This window comes from Macaca fascicularis, chromosome 14 (genome assembly GCF_037993035.2).
Source record: "Macaca fascicularis isolate 582-1 chromosome 14, T2T-MFA8v1.1".
NCBI lineage: Eukaryota > Metazoa > Chordata > Mammalia > Primates > Cercopithecidae > Macaca > Macaca fascicularis.
The window spans coordinates 32202495-32225930 of NC_088388.1; the positions used below are offsets into that span (position 1 = coordinate 32202495).

Consider the following 23436-nt stretch of genomic DNA (forward strand, 5'->3'; position numbering starts at 1 on the left):
TGAACCCCCAAATGCTGCAGTACCCCAGCCCCTCAGAGCCCTTCAGGCCCACGAGGAGGGCCAGGGGAAGCCCCAGGGCAGGGAGAGGGTGCCAGGGACTCCTCCCTACAGCGCCATGTGCTCTGGCCTCAGGAACATTTTCTTTACTTTGTGGGGATGGGAAGGATGAGATGGGAGGCAAGATCTGGGACATCTTGTAAGAATCTTTGAAGGACTAATCATATTGAGAGTAAAAAGTCAAAATATATTGGGCCATCTACATTTGGGGAAAAACACCAAATCAACCACTCTGGTCATATGTCTTTCATGTTTAAAAATGAGTAAGTGTGAACACATATACTTAGACCTCATCTTAACCCTCCCTTGGCCCATCTCCCCTGACTCTGCTTTTCTCTAGAGAAAAGACTTCAGAAGAATTGTCTTATGTGTTGCCTCCAATGCCTCTTTTTCCTTTCTCTCTTGAACCATCTGCAGTTAGACTTTTATCCCCATCACTCTCAGAGCCACTAACCACCTTCTCACCTCCAAACTCAACATGCATTGCTAGTGCCCATCTAACTCCACTCTCAGCAGCATATGTCCAAGCCGATCACGCCCTCCTCCTTGATCACTTTCTTCTCTTAGTGCCCAGGACACCATATATACTTTCTTCTCTTCCTACTGCCTTATTGTTTTTTTCTCTATCTCTTGCTGGTCCCCTTCTTCCTGAACCCCTGAATGTTGCAGTAATCCCAGGTTCATTGCTCATATCTCCCTCTCTCTTCTCCATACTCACTTTCTAGGTTTCTTATTCACTTCCATCATGATGGCTCCCAAATTATACCTTAGGACCTGTTATCGCCCTAGAATTCCAGACTACTTTATTCAATTAGCAACCTGACATGTCCACTTGAATAAACATTTCAAGCTTTACATACCCCCAAATGAACTCTTTATTTCTTACCCCAAACCTGAACTGCAGTCTCAATTAATGGCAACTTCATCTTCCCCGTTGCTTGAGCCAAAGACCTTGGAGCCATATCAATTCCTCTCTTTCTCTCCTACCCATTTAATCCACCAGATAATTCTAGTAACTCTATATTCAACAGATGTCCAAAATCTAACCACTTCTCACCACTTCTCCTGCTACCACCCTCTCTAAGCCATCTTCATCTGCAGATTGATTTCAACAACAGCTTCCTTCCTGATCTCCTGGCTTCCATACTTGACCTTACAGACTTTTTTCCCCACAACAGCCAGGGTGATTCCTTTAAAACCGAAGTAAGATTATATCACCTCCTGTTTGGATGCTCCAGTGGCGGACCATCTCATTCCAACTAAAGTACCAAGCCAACACCATGGCCAGTAAATCCTATAGGATTCAGCCCCATCCCTCTCTTCAGCATCATTTCTCACTACTCTCCCTTTGCTCGTTCAATTCTACACTGGCATTCCTGCTGTTCCTCAAACAACCCAAGCACAGTCTCTGCTCAAGGCCTTTGCACTTGCCTTTCCCACAGCCTGGAATATTCTTCCCCCAGATTTCCACTGTTGGGTCTACTCAATGCCATCTCCTCAGAGAGGCCTCCTCTCACCACTCCATCTAGACAAGTCCATGTGTGAAGGCACTATCCCCTACCCTGATTTATTTTGCTCCATATAACTGACCTCCACCCGACCTACAGGTATTTGCTTATTGCCACTTCTTTCTCAAAGTGGGGTCCACAAACTTGCATCGTCAGCATTACTCAAGTGCTTGTTAACAATGCAGACTCTCAGGCCTTATTTCAGACCTACTGAATCAGAATCCACATTTCAACAAGATCTTCAAATGACTGGTAAGCACTGTCAAATATGGATGGCACTGGGCTCAATATTCTGAGGTAACAGTAATGAACAAAACCAGGTCCCATTCTCTCTAATCCCGGTGAGAACAGGCCTTGTTTTTGTTCATTACTGTTACCTCGGGATATTGAGGCATTCAAAACAAATTGAATACAGGAATGAATGAATGAACAAATGAACTTGAATCTGTTCTAGACTCGACTGCAAGTTGACGATGTGTACAGGAAGGTTGGGGAGGGACAAGGAGGACATTCTAGGTCAAAACTATCTCCCCCCACACTGTGTTCTACATTAGAAATTCTTTGGTATCAATTCAACAAGAAGAGCTAAGTATTCTAAACACGTATGTGCCCAATGCAGGGGTACCCATATTCATAAAACTCTTAGAGATCTACAAAGTTCTTTGAGACCTGCAAAGAGACTTAAACTCACACACAATAATAGTGGGGGACTTTAACACCCACTGACAATATTAGACAGATCGTCAAGACAGAAAATTAACAGAAGTATTCAGGACCTGAACTCTGGATCAAGAGGACCTGATAGATATCCACAGAACTCTCCACCCCAAAACAACAGAATATACATTCTTCTCATCACCATATGGCACTGACGCTAAAATTGACCATGTAACCAGAAGAAAATCTTTGGTATCAACAAAACCGTCTATCAACATGCAAATATATTCCCGTAATAAAGCAGTCTTTCACAACTTACTGTGAATTATTTAAATGAGATCTTATTCTAACATCTAACAGAAACAGGGGGAACAGGAGTGTAGAGACTGAAAATTTAATAAATTCCTAATCTGTGCTGGGTATTGTAACAGGCAATAAGCAAATGAAGGTAAATCAGGAACTAACAAGTCGGAGGGAGAAGCACACAGTCCCTCAGAGCCCTTCAGGCGGCAAAGGAGGGCCTAGGGAAGCTCCAGCATGCGGACAGGGTGCTGAGGACTCCTCCCTACAGTGCCCTGTGCTCTGACCACAAAGAACCCTTCACTTTTCTTCTGCCAGAAATGCCACCATCAACACTGCCACCCCCAACTCATCCTTCAAGGCCCCCCCGCCCCCAGAATTAACTATTCCCTCATTAGCTCTGATCACACGGTACAGAGTGCAAGGGCCTTGATCGCCCTCCTCTTGAGGGGCTTCTACAAACTGCCTCGTCCTTATTCACTTCTGTATCCCCTGCCCCTGCACAGCGCCCAGACAGGGTAAACGTTCCATCTATTTCTGCCATTTTAAAAGAGCAGGTAGCATTCATTGAGCGCTTACTGTATACCAAGCACTTGGTATTTAAAATACCAAGCATTTTAAATGCTTTAGATGCATTAACTCATGTAATCCTCACAAGAACCCAGTGAGATTGGAACTATTATTGTCGCCATTTTCCAGATGAGAGAACTGAGACCCAGACAGTCACACTGAGTAGCTGCCCATGAACGGATGAGCACGATCCCTGTACATAACAGGCACACAGTAAATGTTTACTGACATGAACTGAAGGGAAGCTCAGTAGTTAAAAAGAGAGTGAAGTCAAATTTGAGCGCTACCATTTTGCCTGGAGCCTGGATGGCCAAGGAGAATAGAGGGTGTCAGTACTCACTGCTACAAAGAAACTTATTTCCCACACCAACCTCCCGCATCCAAAACAGAACTTACTGACTGAGAGCAAGATGAAAGACGGAGATGGAAGTTAGGAGTCTGAGGGAGGGCAAAGAAGATGACAACAGCCTTTTCTTTATGTGAAAAAGAGAAGGAACTCTGATTCCTTTAGAATATTCAAGCAAAAGAGGTTGGGGTGGGGTGGATGGAAGTAGACTGGGAACACATTGCAGAGTCTCCGGGACGGGAAGGTGCTAAACATTTGCCACAGAATTTTCCAGAAACAAATCTATGTTTGCCCATTTTTCAACCAAGGCAAATGTCTGGCTTAGCCTTCCTTAAACAACAAGGGAGAGCAGCCATGTAAATGACGGGACTGTAGCAAGCCAGCACTTTGAGTAAGATCTCAGCTCAGGGTAGGACGCATTCTGCAGTGAGTGGCAGCACCCAAGCGCAGCGATTCCTCAGAATAAGTTCCAAATTAGGCTGTTTGCAGAAAGTCAAAGGTCCCCAGAAATTGTCATTCATTCTCCCGCCTCCCTCTTGACACTGCTTCTTCCCACAAACCCCTTAGGATGCCCTGCATTAGGCCCAGGACTCACCTACCCTGGTGTGAAACTGCCTCACGTGGAAATCAGAGAACAAATGAGAGCAGGTGGGAGGTTAAGAGGTAAGCGTTACACACAGGGAACCCAGTGTTTAACCCTTCCATTGAGTCATGGAATTGAATCAGTGGCAAACCCACAGAAAACCGTGGAGCCCAGAGGTGGACTGTGGATCCACAGGTGGGCTGGACCACGGGAAGCTGGTCATAAAGGTGGACAGCAGAAAGGGCATCCAAAAAGCACAGAGGAAGCAACGAGTCACTCCGATGAGATGGAGTAAAACGGAGAGGACTTTGGGGAGGAACATCAACTTTAATGATTTTTACCATCATTGTAATCAAAGCATCTTTCCCAGCCCCGTATCCCCATGACCACCACACTGAAAGGAAAAAGAAAGAGGACACCGGGGCTAAACCCAAACAATGTGGATCAGAAGTCCCCTAAGTCAGGCTCTGGTGGTCTGAAAGAGGAGCCAAGGAAAGTCAGGGAGATTCAGAAGGCTCAAGGTACAAAGGTCAGAAGGGAGATCAGAAATTCAAAACTGATCCAAGGAAATCACTCAACATCAGGCTGAACAGGAACAACACATGAAAGCCAGTTTCACATATTACAGATGGCTGAACAAATGAACATCATCCCAAAGTAAATATCTCATAAGCAGTTCACAAAAACGACCAAGGACTTGATATCCTTTAATCAAAAACAGGATGTATGTTTCTGAGCCAATGAATACCAAGGCATTTACGTGGACGTATGTTTCTGAGCCAATGAATACCAAGGTATTTACGTGAGTCTTTCTCAGGTCTTATCTTTTAACAATTATGCCAAATACACATCACTAAAAACTGCTACAGGCATAAAAATCGGGGGCTAAAATTCGTCAGAGGTTCTCAAGTCTGAGGCACACATCCAAAGATCCCTGAACTTTGTAACCACTATAATCACAATAGAAAATTCTTTGACAGTAACTTGCAAACACAAGCACCACCTGTCAGTGACCCTTTAAGTGAGTCAATCAAAGGAAAATGGGCTCTGAATTAAGCTGCTGAAGACAAGAAATATTTTTAACCTAAAACTCTCTTATCTAAAACAATGTGAGGCCCTTACAATTAGGAATTTTAATCTAATTGGGGGAATGGGGCACTCTGAAAAAGAAGAGGTCATTAGTCCTTGCTAAAAAATGCAAAACTACAGGAACACATTATCTGAAGTGAGAACTATATTCCTTGATAAGGCAGTGTATCAAGAGCTCAGAATTTCATCACAAACACAAAAGCCTGCCCTTTCCAAGTGCAGGCAGTAATCATTCTTACTTCCAAGACAATTGCTTACTGCACTAAGTTTTGAAGCACACTTAGCAGAATAATCCACCCCCACCTAGAATACTTACAATAGATTTCTCAAAATTGTCCAAGGAATTACAGAAATCTATTTCCTGGGGATTGCTGAAGTCTAAAAGCCAAGCATGACTATTTTTAACTAACCTGCAAACAGTGGATTATATACTTAACGAGCGCCTGCATCCCTTTGCAAGGTGCAAGCAATTATTGGAGAGACCTCCTTCCCAAAAGAAAAACGTTCCGCTATCAACACAGGAGGAACTGTGTTGATATTTGGGAAGCCGACACGCGGATTGCCTAAAACTCTCTAGTCATTTCATGCAGTTAAGACAAAGTGGACACTCAACAGCCCAAAATACCAGGGGCTTTGCCACCCTAAAACGTGTTCTAATGATACATTTCCCGTTTAAGGCGTCCTAAACACACATCTTTCTCTAAATAAAGCGTGCCTGTGGGACCACTAGGAAGGTTCTACAACTTGTCCAAAAAAGAAGAGGCGATTGCCCTTCTTCCCCGCCCAAAGTGCCTTCCCGAAAGACGGATTTCTGACAGTTCGCCTGCAGTTGCAGCAGCAAAGGGCAGAGAGAATCCCAGAGCCAGTGCTGCCAATACCTCTCCACCGCCACCCGGGCAGGTGTGGGTCCCGACCCGCCGCCCAGCTCTTCCAGAAACCTCGGCGGACGCCCCGCCGCCGAGCGCTTACCCGGGTCGGCCTGGCAGTGCTCCAGGAGGGCCGCCAGCAGCAGGAGTCCCAGCAGCAGCGTCGGTGGCCGCGGGGGCGCATCGTGGGACGCGCCGGCCCCGGGGCCCCTCACGCCCGTGCAGCGCGCGGCTCCCCAGCCTGCCCGACCAAGCCCACGCGCCACGGGCCGGCCCCCGCGCCCCCGCGTCGCGGGCCCGGCTTCCCTTGAGCCCTGAGGCTTGGCCTCCTGCGGAGCCATGGGGACGCTTCACACATCCAGGCCGCTGCCTCGCTCTGCACCGCGCCGGGAAGCCCAGCCCTCCGCGCCCCGGTCCTCACCGGGCATCGCCGGCCACGGCCCGGGCGCCGGAGGGAGGGGGCGCCGAGCGGCGCGACTGGCTCGCTCGTCCTGCCGCGCCCGGGGCGGGCTCCGGGGAGCCGCGGCTTCACCCGCGCAGGGGCCGGGCCCGCATGGAACCGCGGCGGGCACGGGCCAGGGTTCCCACGGTGCCTGTCGCCGCGCGCCGGCGCGATTGGGGCGGCGAGGGTGGGACAGGCGCCGCCCGGGGACCCCTCCCGCGGGCCGGCTCCTGCAGAACGAGGGGGCGAGGCTGCCGGGAACCGGGGTGGCGGCCGCGGGGCGCGCTCGGGTCCCTCCCTCCCGCCGCCGCTGCAGCCTCGGTGCCCCGCTCTCCTAGCTCCTCGCTCCTCGTGCCTCGTTGGGCTTCGGGTTCCAGCCCCGGCTCCGGCTGGGGCTCCCGGGCCGCGAGTGCTACCGCAGCTCCGAGCGGCGCCTCATTGACAAAGAAAGCACGTAGCCTCCGGATCGGGCGAGAAGGCGAGGAGGCGAGGCCGGCGCGCGCGCGCAGCCCCGCGCGCGAAGCCACCGCGCGCTCCCCGCTCCCGCGCGCCTGGCCGGGCTCGGGACCCAAGAGGGGACCCCTCCCGGCGGCTCCCGCGCAGCGGAGGTCCTCAAGGGGAGGGCTTCCCTCCCCTCCTGTCCCCCATCTAGAGGAGGGAAGGTTGGCGGGAGAGGTCGTCTGGCCCGGGAGGGGTTCATGGTCAACGTGCCCAAGCTGCAGGAAAGCTCTTCCGCCTGGATTTTGGAAATGCTCTTTGTAGAAGGGCGGGCGCGCTTTGTGCTGTTTGTTCACTACTTCTCTGAGGGGCCGGGGTACACCTTCATGCCAGTTTACTCCTGAGGACCTCAAGCGGCTGTGGCCTAGTTGCAATAACCTGCTGGGTTAAAACACATTATAAATATTTGTTGCTGCCACACTACGTGCAAAGCATTACACTGCGCACTGGGAAGACCGGGGGAAATTTTTTCCAAAGTTTCTTCCCCCAAACAGGTAGCCCTTGCCCAGAGGGACAAAAGGCCCAGGCATCACCTGAGTTGGTCCCCTGCTCTTCGCCCTTGCTAGCCTTGATGGCCTTAGCAAGTGACCTGGCTCATAGGCGCCTCATCTATCCCCAGTCACTAAGTATGTATTAAGGACCCACTGCTTGCCAGCATCTGTGTTAGGCACTGGGGATACACGCAGCCAGGAAACACACACATCCTTGACCCAGTAAAGCTCAGACTCTGTTCACTCAACAATACGTATTGACTGCCTGCGATGTGCCAGGGACAACAGCCATAAACAAAATCCCTGCCCTCCTGGAGCTGACATTCTAGTGGGGGTTCACCTGCAATAAACAGATAAGTAATAGAATATTAGACAGGTAAATGCCGTGAAGAAAAATCAGTGTAAAAGAATGAAACGTGGGGAGGGGTGTTGCAACGTTAAACATTGTGAAGAGAGGCCTCGCTGAGAAGATGACGTCTGAGCCAAGATCTGAAGGAGGTGAGAACAAGCCACGCGCGAAGAGCATTCCAGATACAGGGAACCAAAAAGGCTAACATCCCGGGGCAGAGTGTGCCTGGTGTGTTAGGGCACAGCAGCTTAGCCAGGGGTTCTGGAAAAGTGTTACGGTTCTAGTTATTGAGCATCTGCAGGATAGAAATAACACCATATTTCATCTAAGATGCATTCTTTTCACATGTTAACTTTTCAGAAGTCAGATGTGTTCTTATAATGTGTCTAAGATTCGTTGAAATATAGTAATGCCTTGTTGGGGGTTATGATTTAATTTTGTTCTTTAGTTGGGTTGTTTTGGTTTGTGTTAAGAAACTTGCAGTCTGGCCTGGCGCAGTGGGTCACGCCTGTAATCCCAACACTTTGTGAGGCCGAGGTGGGTGAATCACCTGAGGTCAGGAGTTTGAGACCAGCCTGGCCAACACGGTGAAACCCTGCTCTACTAAAAATACAAAAAATAGCCAGGTGTGGTGGTGCATGCCTGTAATCCCAGCTACTCGGGAACCTGAGGTAGGAGAATTGCTTGAACCTGGGAGGCGGAGGTTGCAGTGAGCCGAGATGGCAACACTGCACTCCAGCCTGGGCAACAGAGTGAGACTCCATCTCACAAAAAAGGTAAAGAAAGCAAGAAAGAAACTTGCAGTCGAGTTGAAGAGATAAAGCAATTCACTAAATCAGTTGGAGACGCTGTGAGCAAGCCAGCCCGTGGTCATGGTTCAGGCAGCATAACAAGATGAATGGCCCTGCAGCCAGTGGGGATCTCACGGACAAGGTGATGGGGAATGAGGATGTCAGGCAAAGAACTGAAACAAGGGCAGTGTTTGGACTCGCTTAGGTGTTGCGGACAAGGAAGTCCCTGGAGAGAGAAGTGGGCAGAGCAGAGGCAGGGAAGGAGGCAGGAAGATTGGTCTTGGAGCAGTGGGGCTGCCTGTTCGAAACCCAGAACTCTTATGCTGAGGCCAAGTTGTGAAAGGTCTTGGACACATCTGAGCTTTTCCCCAAAAGGAAGGAGAGGGAGAGGGGAAGATAAGTCACTCTCAGGAGCACCAATCCTATACCAGGCTCTGAGTTAAGAGCTCCCGAGAACAGAAAGATGGGTGTGATGGGGGAAAACATGAACGCTTTAGTAGCCACAGCTTCCTCCGCCCACCCGTTTTCTGCACCTGGATGATTGTGGTGTTGATGGTTAGCCAGGAACTGAGGAAACTGGACAGGCTGGCTGCGTTCACACGGGAAGCGACTGAATGATGCTGGCCTAAAGAGATATAAAAGATCCGGCAGGAGAGACTGTGTGCAAAGCAAGAAAGGCAAGACCTCAACACAGCTGGCTTCTGCATGCGAGCTGAGAGAGATTGATTTAGGGGCAACTGCCATGGGGTTGGGAGATAGCAAACGCATATCTCGAGAAAGTTCGCTGTATTGTAAATGGGATTTTCCCTTCTCCATTACTTGCCAGACTTATACAAATTATAAATTACTGTCACGTTTTGGTTATTGGACTGGTGTTTCAGTGGATTCATCTCCCTGATGAGGCTGGCCTCAAGACCAGACACCATCCCTTTCCTCAAGAAGCCTACAGTCAGCCAGGCACAGTGGCTCACGCCTGTAATCCCAACACTTTGGGAGGCTGAGGTGGGTGGATCATGAAGTCAGGAGTTCAAGACCAGGCTGACCAACATGGTGAAACCCCATCTCTACTGAAAATACAAAAATTAGCTGGGCATGGTGGCGTGTGCCTGTAATCCTAGGCTACTCAGGAGGCCAAGGTAGGAGAATTGCTTGAACCGGGACCTAGAAGGCAGAGGTTGCAGTGAGCCAAGCTCACACCACTGCACTCCAGCCTGGGCTACACAGCAAGACTCCGTCTCAAAAAAAAAAAAGAAGACGCAGCAGCCTACAGTCTAATGAGGGGGACAGACACATGCGGCAGTAACTTCAGAGCAATGTGCTGAGAATGCGATAGAGGTACGTGCAGATCACTCATTGCCATGGGAATGTGAGCAAGAGGTGGCTGTTTCTGCCTGGAGGAGAAGAGTCAAAAGAAGGACACATTTAAAGTCGGAGTTTACCAGGCACAGCCAATGGCATGATAGAAAAGCATGAAAGTCTGTATCACTTTGCAGGGAAGGATAAGTTATCTGGTGAGAGAAGCACAGAGAGAACTTAGGGAGATTCAGCCTCCAGGCTGGGGAGCCAAGTTAGGGGCAAGACGTTGAGAGCCTGCGATGCCATGGTATGGAGTTTGTACCTTATTCTCATCCAGGAGGAACCACTCCGGAAGGGTTCTCTGCTGGAGAAGGATGCTTGATGAGATCTTTGACTGATGACTCCTTGATTGATGGGTGACTGTACAGACTCTGAAACTTTACTTAGATTTAAATTCAGGCCTTACCATTTACTAGCTGTTTAACTTTTGGCACATCACATAATTTCTATATCTCTCACCTATAAAACTGGAAATGATAAAGTGACTCCCTCCTTGTCTTGAGGATTGAATTGATACGTGTCAAGCATTTAGAAGAATACTTGACACACAGTAAACACTCAGCCAATCTTATTATGTGACAATTGCAACCCTCTTAAACCATAAACTCTTTCATTAATTTTAGTCTATTTCTAGGGCTTTGGGGCTTTCTCGGTGTGTAAATTTATTGCTACATAGCTTTCAAAAGTCAGAGTGTTTTATGCAAAGCATTTTGGTAGGCTGGGAAAATAGAACAATCTTTGGGCAATTGTTTCAGGCCCACGATATAAATTTCTGCCATTCATAGAGGGGAAATCTCTGGGCCTCTGCTTTCATTCTTTTTAAAATAAGCAGCTATTTCTCCTCCAGTCCAGAACTCTGTTGCTGACACTCCTTGCTGGAGCAAAGCCCAAGTCTACACTGAACTCCTTTTGTGCACCCAGGACTGTCCTAGACTCTAGGATTCCTACAGCAACCAAGGCCTTGTCTCCACCCTCACTGAACTGCGTGCTTAGGAGGAAGTGGGGGAGGCTGAGCAGGGTGGCTCAGGCCTGTAATCCCAGCACTTTAGGAGGCTAAGTCGGGTGGATAACTTGAGATCAGGAGTTCAAGACCAGCTTGGCCAACATGGTGGAACCCTATCTCTACTAAAAATACAAAAATTCGCCAAGCATGATGGTGGGCGCCTGTAATCCCAGCAACTCAGGAGGCTAAGGCAGGAGAATCGCTTGAACCCAGGAGGCAGAGGTTGCAGTCAGCCAAGATACGGCCTCTGTACTCTAACTTGGGCGACAGAGTGAGACACCATCTCAAAAAAACAGTCAGTGAGGGCGACGAGTAAACACTCAATGATGCCACAGTTCCGTATATGCTGTTGGGGAGCAGGAAAGGAGGCTGTGGGCTTCTGCAGAGGAAACTGCTGAGAGAGGAGGTTAGGGAGGCAAGCAAGGGACTGGTGCCATGGTGGCCTAAAGTGCCATGGTGTATATATTGCAGACATTGAGATAGAAGAAATTCAAAATGAAATTTTAAATATGGTTTTCTTTGCTTCCGTGCCCTTGAGAAAACACTGGATATAACCGAGATGGGTCGCTTACTGGGCCCTTCCTGCCCGGCACTGTCCTGGCCCTGAGAAAAGTGCTTATCATATGGGTTCCCTGTAGACTGTAACTGCCCCCGAGGGCAAAGAGATGCAGCTGAATTAACAATGACAGAGGGCAGTAGGGAGCTTAGGGATGAGTTTTAAAGCAGAGGAGTGGTGAATGTGTGTTGCAGGAAAATCACTCTGGCCACCTCATAGAATGGGTACAAAAGGGGTGAGATAAAAGAGGAGGCCAACTGTAAGAAGGCTGTTGCAGAAACACAGGTCAACTTGCTTTCCCCTTCCACTTATATTTCAACCTATTTTTCTAAAAACAGTTCCCCAGGCCCACCCCAAGACCCAGGACATCAGGGCCAGCAAGACGGTAACGGCACCCACTAAGACCAGCCCCAGACCCGGGGTGAGTGAGGCTGATCTCAGTCCTCAGCGCGTCCTCCACAGCAGCTTAGCTGCTCAGTGTTTGTTGACTTAAACTTGACTTCCATTGATGACATTTCAACTCCTCCAGGTTCTGGCTAATTATCCTCTAAATCCTCCAGGGGGGCCAGGCTTGGTGGCTCACGCCTGTAATCCCAGCACTTCAGGAGACCTAGGCGGGTGGATCATTTGAGGCCAGGAGTTTGAGACCACCCTGGCCAACATGGTGAAACCCCATCTCTAGTAAAACTAGAAAAATTAGCCAGGCATGTTGGTGTGCACCTGCAATCCTAGCTACTCAGGAGGCTGAGGCAGGAGAATCGCTTGAACCCAGGAGGCAGAGGTTGCAGTGAGCTGAGATTGTCCCACTGCACTCCAGCCTGGGCAGCAGAGTGAGACTCTGTCTCAAGTAAATAAGTAAATAAATAAATCCTCCAGTGGGAGGAGGCAGAGTCTTTTGTTTGTTTTTAACCGTCAAAGGCCAATTTGTCTCCCACTAATACTTCTGTTGCTTTTGGGGTTCATCCAACAGCAGAGCAGAGATCTGGTCTAGCGTTTGACACTACGGGGGTAGCTCACTTTTACTATCTCTCTTTGCCCTCAATTTCTTGCTTGACTGTGTTGAGACTGTTTCTTGGGCTCTGTGGGGTGGAAACCAGGATTGGTCATTGAAAATCTCAGTGATTTACAACCTGAGTTGAAGTCCTAACTCCATCACCTAATAACTGGTAACCTTCAGAAAACTTTAAAATGCTACCACACTATCCCTTTCAGAAACTAGACGTATCTACCCAAGATACCAAGATGCGTGTATCTACTCAAAACAAATAAAAGCGTAAGTCCACACAAATGCTTTTACATGAATATATGGAGCAGCATTACTCACAATAGCCAAAAATTGGGAAGAACTCATGAACTGGTGAAAAGATAAATAAAATGTGGGACAACCAAATACTGTTCATCAATAAAAAGGAAGAAAGTACTGATACGTGCTACAACACTGATGAATTGAAAATACTATGCTAAACCAAAGAAGCCAGTCACAAAAGGTCACAATATTCTATGACTCCACTTGTATGAAGTGTCCAGAAAAGGCAAACCAAAGAGAAAGTCGATTAGTGATTACCTGAGGCTGGGGAGTAAAAACCAACAGTGACTGTAATGGGCACAAAGTTTCTTTTTAGGGTAAGAGAAATGTCTTAAAATTAGATTGTATTCATGGAGAAGTTAATGTCCTCCAAAGGCCAAGCACAGTGGCTCGAGCCTGGAATTCCAGCACTGGGAGGCCAAGGTGGGATTACTTGAAGCCAGGAGTTCAAGCCCAGCCTGGGCAATACAGCAAGACCCTGTCTCTAAAAACGTAAAGAAAAGTCCTCCGAAAAGTCCTCCAAGAGGTTGGACATCATCTTGACAGTGACAGTGGAAATTTGAAAGCAGGCTGGCATCCAATGGCAACTTCAGAATTTTCATGAGAATCTTTGAGGAAACTGGTCAAGGGCTTGTCTTAAAGCTGAATTTGATAAGCAGAGCTCTGCTTTCACTTAGGTTATGTTTACTTGCCCCTTCTATTGCTCCAAGCATCTCCTTGGCACCTCCACTGCTACCATCTTGATCAAAACTGAATTTTAAAAAGACCACCTGGAAAGTAATGGGAAGGTTGGAGGTGGGGGCGGGGGAGTGGGGCTCAAAGCCAGGAAGTCAGATAAAAGTATTAGTTTGGATAAGTTCCAGGTCTGAACCGAGACAGCACAATAAGGATGGTAAGAAGACAGGAGGAGACAGGAACAGTGTTGAAGGATTTGACAGGGAGTAACTAATGATACCAAGAGAAAAAGGAAGAGGAAGAGGGAAAGGAAGGGAAGGGGAGGGGAGGGGAGGGAAGGGAGGGGAGGGGAGGGGAGGGAAGGGGAGGGGAGGGAAGGGGAGGGGAGGGGAGGGGAGGGGAGGGGAGGGGAGGGAAGGGAAGGGAAGGGGAGGGAAGGGAAGGGAAGGGAAGGGAAGGGAAGGGAAGGGAAGGGAGAAGGGAAGGGAGATGACTATGCACGGCCTCTGTATCCGTCGTTCAGCATCCACAGATTCAACCAACCTCAGTGGAAAATACTCAGAGAAAAACTATAAAAAATAACAATATAGCAATAAAAACATAGAAATAAAAAACAATATGCTATAACAACTTGTTGCATAGTGCTTACATTGTATTATTAGTATTATAAGTAATCTAGAGGTTAAAGTATATGTGGTCAGGCACAGTGACTCATGCCTGTAATCCCAGCATTTTGGGAGGCCAAAGCAGAAGGATTGCTTGAGACCAGGAGTTCCAGATCAGCTTAGGCAACAGTTAGACTTCATTTCTGCAATAATAATAATAATAATAATAATAACATAACAAAAAAACACATTTTTTAAATTAGCTGGGCATGGTGGTACATACCTGTATTCCCAGCTACTTGGGAGGCTGAGGTGAGTGGATCACTTGAGCCTGGGAGGTTGTGCCTGCAGTGAGCCATGATCAAGCCACTGCACTCTAGCCTGGGCAACAGAGCAAGACGCTGTCTCAAAAAAAAGTATGTAAGTATATGGGAAAGTGGATGGATGAATGGATGAATGTAATGTATATATATATGCATGTGTGTATGTATTTATTACAGACAGAGTCTGGCTCTGTCACCCAGGCCGGAGTGCAGTGGCACAACCATAGCTCACTGCAGCTTTGAACTCCTTGGCTCAAGTCATCCTCCTGCCTCAGCCTCCAGAGAAGCCAGGACTACAGGCATGCGCCCCCACAACAGCTAGTTTTCATTATTATTATTATTATTATTTTTGTTTTGGTAGAGACAGGGGTCTCGCTATGTTGCCCAGCCTGGTCTCAAACTCCTAGCATCAAGCAATCCTCTGGCCTTGGCTTCCCAAAGTACTGGGGTTACAGGCATAAGTCACTGTGCCAGGTCCAAAGTATACAAGAGGATGTAAATGTGTAGTTATATGCAAATACTTGCCATTTTTTATCACAGACTTGAGCATCTGTGGATTTTGGTGTACGAGAGAAGTCCTACAACCAATCCCCCACACACCCGAGGGGTGGCTGTACTTTCTCACCGATTACCATGGGGGATTTGCAGTGCCCTTCTGCCCTGATGATTCTTTCCTCCCCATTGATATTAGACTAGGGCATGTGAATTCTTTTGACCAATGGCATGCGACAGAGATGGCAATGTGCCAGTTTCATTCATAAGCTTCAAGAACCATTTCAAGGTCCAGCTCTGCATCTTTTCCCTCTTCCAATAAGAAAGCATGTCCAATATTTTTTACTCTTTCAGTCAGAATCCTAAAATAAAGAAGGCCCATGGAGCATACGTGACCTGCAGACAGGAGCAGAGCGGCCACCAATCTGGGAGCAACATAAAACAAGGGAAAAAGATAAGCCTGTGCTGGTTTGGGGTACTGAGATTTAGGGGCTCATTTGTTACTGCAGCATAACCTATCAAAAGCTGACCAACAGATTCTCTCAGCTATTAATGAAAGAAATAAGGCTGGGAAGAAAAGACAAGAGCTCAAACAAATGTTTCACTTTTTAAAAGTTGTTAAGTTTTCAAATATATCCTCTTGATGGATACCAAGAAGATATAGAATAAGGTTATAGGCTTGTTGTAACTCTTTAGATTATTTGAATGCAGTTATCAGGGGAGTTTAAAGAATATGAGCCTTGAAATGATAGGTCTGGCTATGCTATTCTTCCTGGGAAGTTAAGCCGCAGCCGCCTTGCTTAACATAAATGAGAAGTACTAGATACTTCATGAGGTTTTGCAGTGGTGTGCTAAATCTCGCTTGTACCTGCTGTGAGAGCCAATTGTTAAATTTACAGGAATTTTATGAAGCAGTTGTTAAACACAGTCATCATTACAAATTCAATTACATGAAGTTACAATTAAATTATATTAAAAGCAAAGGTAAATACAGGGCAATCCTCGCTTTACACGGATCCAGGATACACGAATTTCAATTATTGCTGTTTAGTTAAATAATACCAGTCTGCCAACAACGCAGTTCAGATTTTAGTCACCACAGTATATTAGCGGTGAGTGATTGCATAAAGTACAAATTCATTGCTAGCTCTTTGGTCCACAAATCACTTTGTAGGTAATAGATGTACTTCATGATCAGTGACCAATCGCATCTCTTCTTTCAAAGACTGTCAGTGACGGAGCACTGCTCGTCTGTCATTCAGTTCATACAGACAGCAAATTGTGTGGTTGCTTTACCTTCTTGTCCTCCAGTGACAAACCCACATGACATTTGACAAAAGTGGATAGAATCAAAAGAGGGAATTGACCAACAAAGATGAGGGTGAGCAAAGAAATAAAAAGTGACAATGCTGGAAGTAAAATTTGACATAAATGTAAGTGGAATTGTAGAGGAAATAGTTCATTGTAGGAATGTTGACACGCTGCTGTTCTAGAGTCTGTACAGATGCAGCCAGAGGAACTCAGGGAAAGCAAATTTATCAACATAAATGAGCAAAGTGGTTCTGACAAAAAGAATGAAGATAGCCCAAGAAAGGAAGTGATGCTGAAAAAGATTCACGTTAGAGAAATTCTCAGACGTATTTCACAACATTCAGAGCACAGAGGATAAAATGCTGGAAGTTGATCCAAACTTGCAAAGGAGTATGACAATTTGCCAAGGTATAAAAAAAGTGAATCCTAAGTTATATGATAAGAAGAATGCAAACACCATTTAAACTACTGATACATTTTTTTGCAAAGAAATAAAATGCTTAACTCTCAATGCTTCTCATGTTTCTAATTGGTATACTATATAAATATCAGCTTTACTATTTTTTCATTTCCCTATACATTTACAACCAACAGTAAGAGACTTAGCAATGCTTTAACAAAAAAATAATGTTAAGGGTCATGGAACAATTGTAATTTTTCCCATTGATAAAGATCACATAGTCTCAGCTTGTATAGTCATTTTTATGGTCCCACACTACTGTTCAAAGTAAGGATGAGTTATACTCAAAACATATCACTTTCGAATAATTTCACTATTATCTGTGCTCTTGAAGTTATTTATGTCTATCGTATCTATGTTATATGGTGCAAATCTCTTTCCAGCTCTGTGTTCAGCGACATTGTGCAGATAGCTTGAAATTGTTCTTGGTGGGAGCATTTACACCATGCAAATTGGCAAACACTAGAAATCAGGGCTTGACTTATTGTTTTGTTGATCATCTAGACTTAAGAAAGTGATGGAGAAAATGTTAATGCGGACTAAATTTAAATGTTTATCATACCTATGGTTGTACATTGCTAATAGCAAACAAAATATGGGGGAAAAAGGGAAAGCATATTCTTCCAGTATTTGAAAATTATTGTCAGATAGAGCAAAGAATTCACTCATGTCATTGTTGAACAAGTGAAGTTCTAACATACGTCTTTGCTGTTTCCTTTTGGTCTTCAATGTAAAAGAAAATAATAAACACTGACATCAAAAGTATACTTGTCGATCGATACCATGAGCAACTTCTTGGCTAAATCAGGTAGTAATCAAGCATTTATTCATAGCCTGATTTTGTCAAATCATGGTAGAATTATAACGTTAAGTTGGAAGAATTATAACCTTAGGCTGGCTGTAAGTATACAAATAGATTATACTATACTATACTATACTATACTATACTATACTATACTATACTACACTACACTACACTACACTATACTACACTATACATCTATCTATATACTTTTAGTATATCTATAGCCAACTTAAGGTTTTACTTAAGTCTATACTTATAAGCATACTTATATGTCTGGAAAACTCAACAAAAGCATTCTGTGAGAAACAATTGGCCATATGGAATTTATAATAAAGATTGTTGTATACTTATTATCATTTATAAATTATGGTCTACCATTCATGTAATTTATAACAAGTTTATATAAATACATATGAATACCCCCTCACCCACTCAGCTAGTTGATGAACATTTGCCAGCACTGCATTTTAGAGAATGTAATTAGGTAGGACATTCACAGCTTTAGAGTCAAACAGGGACTTGAATTTCAGCATTGCTTCTTTCTGTGTTATCTTTGTTTTGTTTTGTTTGTTTTGTTTTGTTTTGTTTTGTTTGGAGTCTCGCTCTGTCGCTCAGGCTAGAGTTCAGTGGCACGATCTTGGCTCACTGCAACCTCTACCTCCCAGGTTCAAGCGATTCTCCTGCCTCAGCCTCCCAAGTAGCTGGGATTACAGGCACGTGCCACTACGTCCAGCTGATTTTTTGTATTTTTCAGTAGAGACGGAGTTTGGCCATGTTGGTCAGGCTGGTCTCGAACTCCTGACCTCAGGTGATCCACCCACCTCGGCTTCCCAAAGTGCAGTGCTAGGATTACGGGCATGAGCCACATCGCCTGGCCTCTTTCTGTGTTATCTTAAGTAAACTACTGAGCCTCTCTAAGCCTTTTCTTCTTCTGCAAAATAAAAAAAAAATGATTTGTCACAAGAAGGGGTTGTTGTGAGAATAAGCCACATAAAAGGCTGTGGTACAATGGTTGAATGACTATTACTCTTTTCCTCTTATCTTTTCCCTGCACTTCCAGTTGCCAAATCCTCTAAGTTTTATTTCCTTTGCTAGAGACAAAATGATCTACACATTTTCGTACTACATGGCAGGTCTACCTGACAGCAGAGAAATGGATGGATGAATGGATGTCTTCCTTTGATTCCATGATAAACCAGTCAGTCTAAGTAGTAATTTAAGAATTCATGGAGGACTGAAATCCTTTCTCACTTTTTCAAAATCTATAAAAATTAGAAACTGAGCCGGCCAAGTGTGGTGGCTCATGCCTGTAATCCCAGCACTTCGGGAGGCGGAGGAGGGCAGATCACGAGGTCAGGAGATCGAGACCATCTTGGCTAACACGGTGAAACCTCGTCTCTACTAAAAATACAAAAAAAAATAGTCGGGCGTGGTGGTGGGCACCTGTAGTCCCAGCTACTTGGGAGGCTGAGGCAACAGAATGGTGTGAACCCAGGAGATGGAGCTTGCAGTGAGCAGAGATCACGCCACTGCACTCCAGCCTGGGCAACAGAGCGAGATTCCATCTCAAAAAAAAAAAAAAAAAAAAAAAAAGAAAGAAAGAAAAAAGAGAAGGAAAAAGAAACTGAGCCAAGTGTGGTTGCTTATGCCTGTAATCCCAGAAACTTTGGAGGCCGAAGTGGGAGGATCACTTGAGCCCATGAGTTTGAGGCTACAGTGAGCTATGATCATGCCACTGGCCTCCAACCTAAGTGACAGAGAGACAGAAACCTCGTCTCTAACAATAAAAATTTAAAAATTAGATGCTCCGACATAGCCTACACTGCTCATATTTCTGCTTTGTTATTTTCTTTAAAGTTATTACGAGACCAGTTAAAAAAAATTTTGTTAGGGAACTTCCCCCCCCTGCTGGCCATAATACAACATAGCAATACTATATTGAACGGCATTACTAAACGTCAAACTGAAAATAAACTCGGAATAACTAATCTTGCAAACTGCCTACCACAGACCAGCTCAGGCCTGAAGACAACTTGTGTTTCATATACATCATATCTAAAATAATTTTTTTAAAAACTTATGAATTAGTTGCCAACATTTGACGTGCATATTTCTGCGTTTTCTCAAAAAAGTAGACATTGGTGCACATTTGGTCTGCCATCCTACTTGTGTTTCCTGATTCCTTTGGGTGGGGCTTTGACTCTCCACTTGACCAGTCCCCACTCAGTCTCCTTCATCTACTTATGGCATCTACCCAGCCCTTGCTGCTTTTAAGTTTGCAACCCCAGGCTCTCAATTTGCCAATGAGTAAACTGAAGCCCAAACTTGCTCAAAATCATACTACCTAGAGTAGTAGTAGCAAAGCAGATAATGAAATTTCGGCCTCCTAAATTCCATTCGACAGATGTTTATTGATTTCACTCATCTATTTAACAAATGTTTTAGTGCTGACTGTGGCCAGGCATATAGCAAATGTCAAAGAAACAGAGTCTGCAGGATTACCTTTGTCTTCAGAGCTTACAGTTAGTGCAAAGAGCAGGTAGACAATACAAGAAATATGATGAAAGTGATGAAAGAAGGGATAAGGGAACTGTGGCAATGCTGCAGCATAGTTCCTGCTCTTACCTCAGCACCTGTTTCAAGTTCATCATCATCACTGAGAATACAAATATTACTAAGATTTGCTAAATAATGTCCTCAAACCCTAGGGCCCACATTGATTCAACATTTACTGGGCACAAGTGCTAAATATTAGAGAAAAAGTAGTAAATGCTGCATTTACTACATTACTTCTTCCAAGCATGCCCTCTAAAATAGTCACTCATTCATCTCCCTGTTCATCCTGCCTTCGGAATTACCATCTGCAATCAACGTGCTAGGCTAAGAAGGAGCCTAGATCAGTAAGATTCACAGCAGTGTGCAGTAGTTGCTGGGCAAGCCACATCTCTGCAGAAATAGGAATCAGACATACCCTTAAGTCATGGAGATATCGGATTAAAGCTAAACTAAGAGAAGAGCAGAAACTAATCATGACACCACAATTAAACACCCATGACAACCATGATTGGGAAGTAGTACAAGACAAAGCGATTAGTTTTGTGTCTGATTTGTAAAAATTACTCTGAGTCCTTTGAAACCTGGGCTATTTAGTGAAATAGCTGAATACAGATCTGAGGCAGAAAAGGTACAAGGTGAGCCAAAGACATTCTTTTGGACCAGAGAGCAAGGGAATATTCAGACAAATGTGGTGATGTCAAAAAGATTCAGGAGTCTTGAAGATAACTGGTCACTTTAAGCTACTGAATTAAAGCAAAATCCATGAACCCATAGTGATGACAGAAAAACAGAGAGTGAGAGAGCATGTGTACAGGGAGGAAGCCTGTTTTTACAGAAAGATGCCGGGTCATGAATGTATTTAAGAGAAGGAATGATAGAGTTGAAAATCACCATTTTGGCAATCCCCAGTGTAATGGATTCAGACAGCAATCATTAATGCATGCTAAAAACACCGAGTACAATGTTATTGATACTTTCAAAATATCACCCCACCGATGACAGTGGACAGTCATCACTCTTAGTTATAACTAAGTGTCATCGCTGATAGTGGACAACCTGACATGACACAATGACACAACTGCTTTGCTCATGAACACCGAACCAAGGCATTAGAACCACCTTCTACTTTGCAGAAAATAAAAATCAGTCAATTAGGACAAATGAACAATCAGACAAATCCAGAATGTACAATATTCTAGCCTGAACTTGTGGCTTACGCCTGTAATCCCAACACTTTGGGAAGCCGAGGTGGGTGGATCATTTGAGGTCAGGAGTTCAAGACCAGCCTGGCCAACATGGTGAAACCCTATCTCTGCCAAAAATACAAAAATTAGTTGGGCATGGTGATGGGTGCCTGTAATCCAAGCAACTCTGGAGGCTGAGGCAGGAGAATCGCTTGAACCCAGAAGGCGGAGGTTGTATTGAGCCAAGATCACACCACTGCACTCCAGTCTGGGTGTCAGAGTGAGACTCCATCTCAAAAAAAAAAAAAGGATGGTGGATGGATGAGTGACTGTTCTGTTCTGAATTAAAAGTAGTCAGAGACATGCCATAGCCAAACGCAGTAGGTAAATCTTAATTGGTTGGTGGAGTAGGGGGAAAATAGCTACTTGTTTCAAGACATTTTTGAAACAATTGGGAAAATTTGACTACCGACTGAAAACTAGATAAATGTTACAGAATTGTTAACTTTGCTAGATGTTATAAGGTCTCATGGTTTGTTGAAAATGTCATTATTCTTACAGATGCATGCTTAAGTATTTTGGGGCCAAGTATGATTAACCACAAATGGCTCAATTTAAAAACTACACATAAACATACAAAGCTAATAAGGCCAATGTCAGCTAGTGAATCTAGGCGAAGGTTATATGTGTATTCACTGTACTACTCTTTTTTTCTTGTTTGTATTTTTTAATAAAAAAAAGTATAGAAATTCTACATGAGAAAAAAAGTTGAGTTCTTTGGATTCTCCAGAGTCGCTGAAGAAACAAGCAATTACTAGAATAAATCTGATCACTTTATAATTTTGCATTTTGGCATTCAAATGTTTGTGCAGTTTGTAAAACATGCAAAATGCCTATAAATTCAATGCTATAAATTGACGTAGCAAATATCTGTATCTGAAGTTGCTTATATGCACATTAACTATCTGAAAACATACATTTTTATGTTTAAAAACTCTATTTTTCTGAATTACCCAAGCATACTGTAACCATGTATTATATTTACAATGGGATAATATGAAACATTAACATCTGATTTTTCTACTTCAAATAACAACACTTCTAATTAGGTGTCAGTGTAGTTTCTCAATTACCATTAAATAAAAAGTTCACACAAAAATTAACATGAAATGAACCATTGACTTAATAAAAGCTAAAACTATAAAACTCCTAGAAGAAAACAAAGGAGAAAGTCTTTGAAACTTAGTGATAGGCAAAAATGTCTTAGGACACAAAAAGCACAAACCATGAAAGAAAACATTGATAAGATGGACTTCAACAAAATCCAAAACTTTCGCTCTTCCTAACACCCTGTTAAGAAACTAAAAGGTAAGTCATTGGCCGGGCGCAATGGCTCACGCCTGTAATCTCAGCACTTTGGGAGGCCTAGGCGGGCGGATCACGAGGTCAAGAGAACGAGACCACCCTGGCCAACATGGTGAAACCCTATCTTTACTAAAAAAAATACACAAATTAGCTGGACGTGGTGGCACGTGCCTGTAATCCCAGCTACTCAGGAGGCTGAGGCAGGAGAATCACTTGAACCTGGGAGACGGAGGTTGCAGTGAGCTGAGATCATGCCACTGTACTCCAGCCTGGGTGACAGAGCGAGACTGTCTCAAAAAAAAAAAGAAAAAAGAAACTAAAAGGGTAAGTCACAGACTGGGAGACTATATTGGCAATACAAACCTCTTAACATAACTATTGGTATTCATCCCTCTAACCTAGACTACTTCAGTAACCTCCTACCTGGTCTTCCAACTCCCACCCTGGCCCTGCAATCTATTCTTCATTCAACAGCCAGACTGATCTTTAAATTAGGTCATATTGTTTGCCTGCTTAAAATCATCCCATGGCCTCCTACAATATATGGAATTAAATCTACACTCCAATCTTTGGGAAAAAGCCTGCATGCCCACCCTTATAGTAGCATTTTCTATCTCTTGCCACCCACTCACACACTATGCTCTGGCCATAATGGCCACTTCCTATTTTGCTCATATTAAAAGCTTAACTTGCTGCTCCCTCTGTCAGATATTCTTTCTTTGCATGCCTGATCAGCATTGTCCTTGTCACAGTTCAAGTGTCACCTCACTGAGGCATTCCCTGACATGACCCTTCCAGTCACTCTATCCCCATACCGTCTTCTTTACTTACCCTACCTGAACCTTACTTTAGTCTTCTCCCCTGGGAAAAGGTTGGATCCCTAAGAGCGAAA

The 23436-nt window shown here is 44.8% G+C and overlaps 1 protein-coding gene across 10 annotated transcripts in view; it reads right to left on the bottom strand.

The window, feature by feature from the left end:
• Window positions 1-6861, bottom strand: part of KIAA1549L (KIAA1549 like) — a 292279-nt gene extending 285418 nt beyond the window's left edge. For 8 of the 10 annotated variants that reach the window (XM_074013979.1, XM_045371660.3, XM_074013977.1 and 5 more), the window contains exon 1: window positions 6080-6452. In XM_074013979.1, the coding sequence (XP_073870080.1) occupies window positions 6080-6317 (238 nt within the window). In that variant the 5' untranslated portion in view covers window positions 6318-6452. Of the gene's footprint in view, window positions 1-6079 lie in introns of all 10 variants that reach the window. The other 2 variants (XM_065528331.1, XM_005578244.3) reach the window with 1 other exon arrangement.
• Between the last annotated feature and the right edge of the window lie 16575 nt (window positions 6862-23436).